Source organism: Stegastes partitus, unplaced genomic scaffold, assembly GCF_000690725.1.
Source record: "Stegastes partitus isolate 25-593 unplaced genomic scaffold, Stegastes_partitus-1.0.2 Scaffold1536, whole genome shotgun sequence".
NCBI classification, from domain to species: Eukaryota; Metazoa; Chordata; class Actinopteri; family Pomacentridae; genus Stegastes; species Stegastes partitus.
In genome coordinates this window covers 176,749-177,949 of record NW_007579267.1, presented here as the reverse complement: position 1 = coordinate 177,949, position 1,201 = coordinate 176,749, and the positions used below count along the sequence as shown (strand labels likewise).

At 48.3% G+C, this 1,201-nt stretch overlaps 1 protein-coding gene across 1 annotated transcript in view; it reads right to left on the bottom strand.

The window, feature by feature from the left end:
- Positions 1-436: 436 nt before the first annotated feature.
- The window catches only part of LOC103371172 (melanopsin-A-like), a 40,555-nt gene continuing 39,790 nt past the window's right edge, over positions 437-1,201 (bottom strand). Inside the window, exon 11 of the mRNA XM_008300408.1 lies at positions 437-652. Within this exon, the coding sequence (XP_008298630.1) occupies positions 455-652 (198 nt within the window). The 3' untranslated portion in view covers positions 437-454. The remainder of the gene's footprint in view (positions 653-1,201) is intronic.

The following is a 1,201-nucleotide window of genomic DNA, read 5'->3' as shown; positions in this document are numbered from 1 at the left end:
TCCCTCAATACGCCGAAACCAAATAATATTATTGTACCAAACGAGGACAGAGCAACCATTCAGCTAGTGCACGGCCAGATAAAGGAGAATTTACTTATCAAAAAAAAAGAATTCATAGCAAACCATATTTTTTGGTTTCTTTATCTCAAACAACGTGTGGAGAAGAAGCTGAACCAAGAACCAGTAGAAGTCTGGCGGTCCTTCACATTGTGTGTTTAAGGCGAATTTGTTGCTTCCAGCTCTGAGGTAAACCATCTCCAGCCACCGTGATATGTCAGAAAAACATGTGTGCAAACAGATATAGAAATCCACTGGACGCTCACGCTCACGTACGTTTACGGTACACCGCATGCAAAAGAAAAACGAAAAGAGAACAGAAGTGGTTCTGTGGTTCTGAGACACCGTAGCGAGCCGACAGCATGCTGGAACCGACGGGTCGACGCTCCGCCTCTGCTCACGGCAGCACCGTCGTCTCCAGCCGGGCGATGTCCAGCGGCTCCTTGGTGACCGAGCTGCAGGTTTTGGTCATTTTGAGGTTGCCATGGAAACCGGGGGGACTATGCAGTATGGAGGGACTGGATATGGAGGTGACGATGACGGACGACGCGCTCTTGTTCCTCGGCGCCGACTCCCTGGTCGTGCTGTTGTCCACCTGTGCGGGCAGAGAGAGGCGTTCAGGCGTTCAGGCGAGACTTTGGTTTGGTTTGTTTGTGTGAAGGGGAAGAAAAAAAACAAAAAACGGGCCGAGGGTTAAGAAGGGAGAGAGTGAAGTTTTATCAACTGTTGCTCTGATTGCGATCGATACGTCTCTCGTCCACTTAACCTGCCAGCGCGAGACATGAAACGGTCACAGCTGATCAAAGGCATTGATCGGCCGGATTGATGAATGGCTTCCTCACAGAGGGATTGATGGAGTGAGCTGACCTCTGAGATCGATAGTTCTGCACTTTAGGGCCTCAGTACTGTAACTGAGCACATAGAAGATAACGCCGATTTGTTTTTCCATCATTAGACAAACTGAGCTGATCATCAGACATTCACCCTCTGAACCCCGAGAACTTGGGGGCGTTTTTAGCTCCTGGTGCATCTTTACTCACTGTGGGCTTATTTTTTAAACTCCAGTATAAAGTCCTGCACCTCGATGTAAACAGCACCGCCATGAATAGAAGTACAGAGAACGAAAATGTGACAAGAAAGTTAT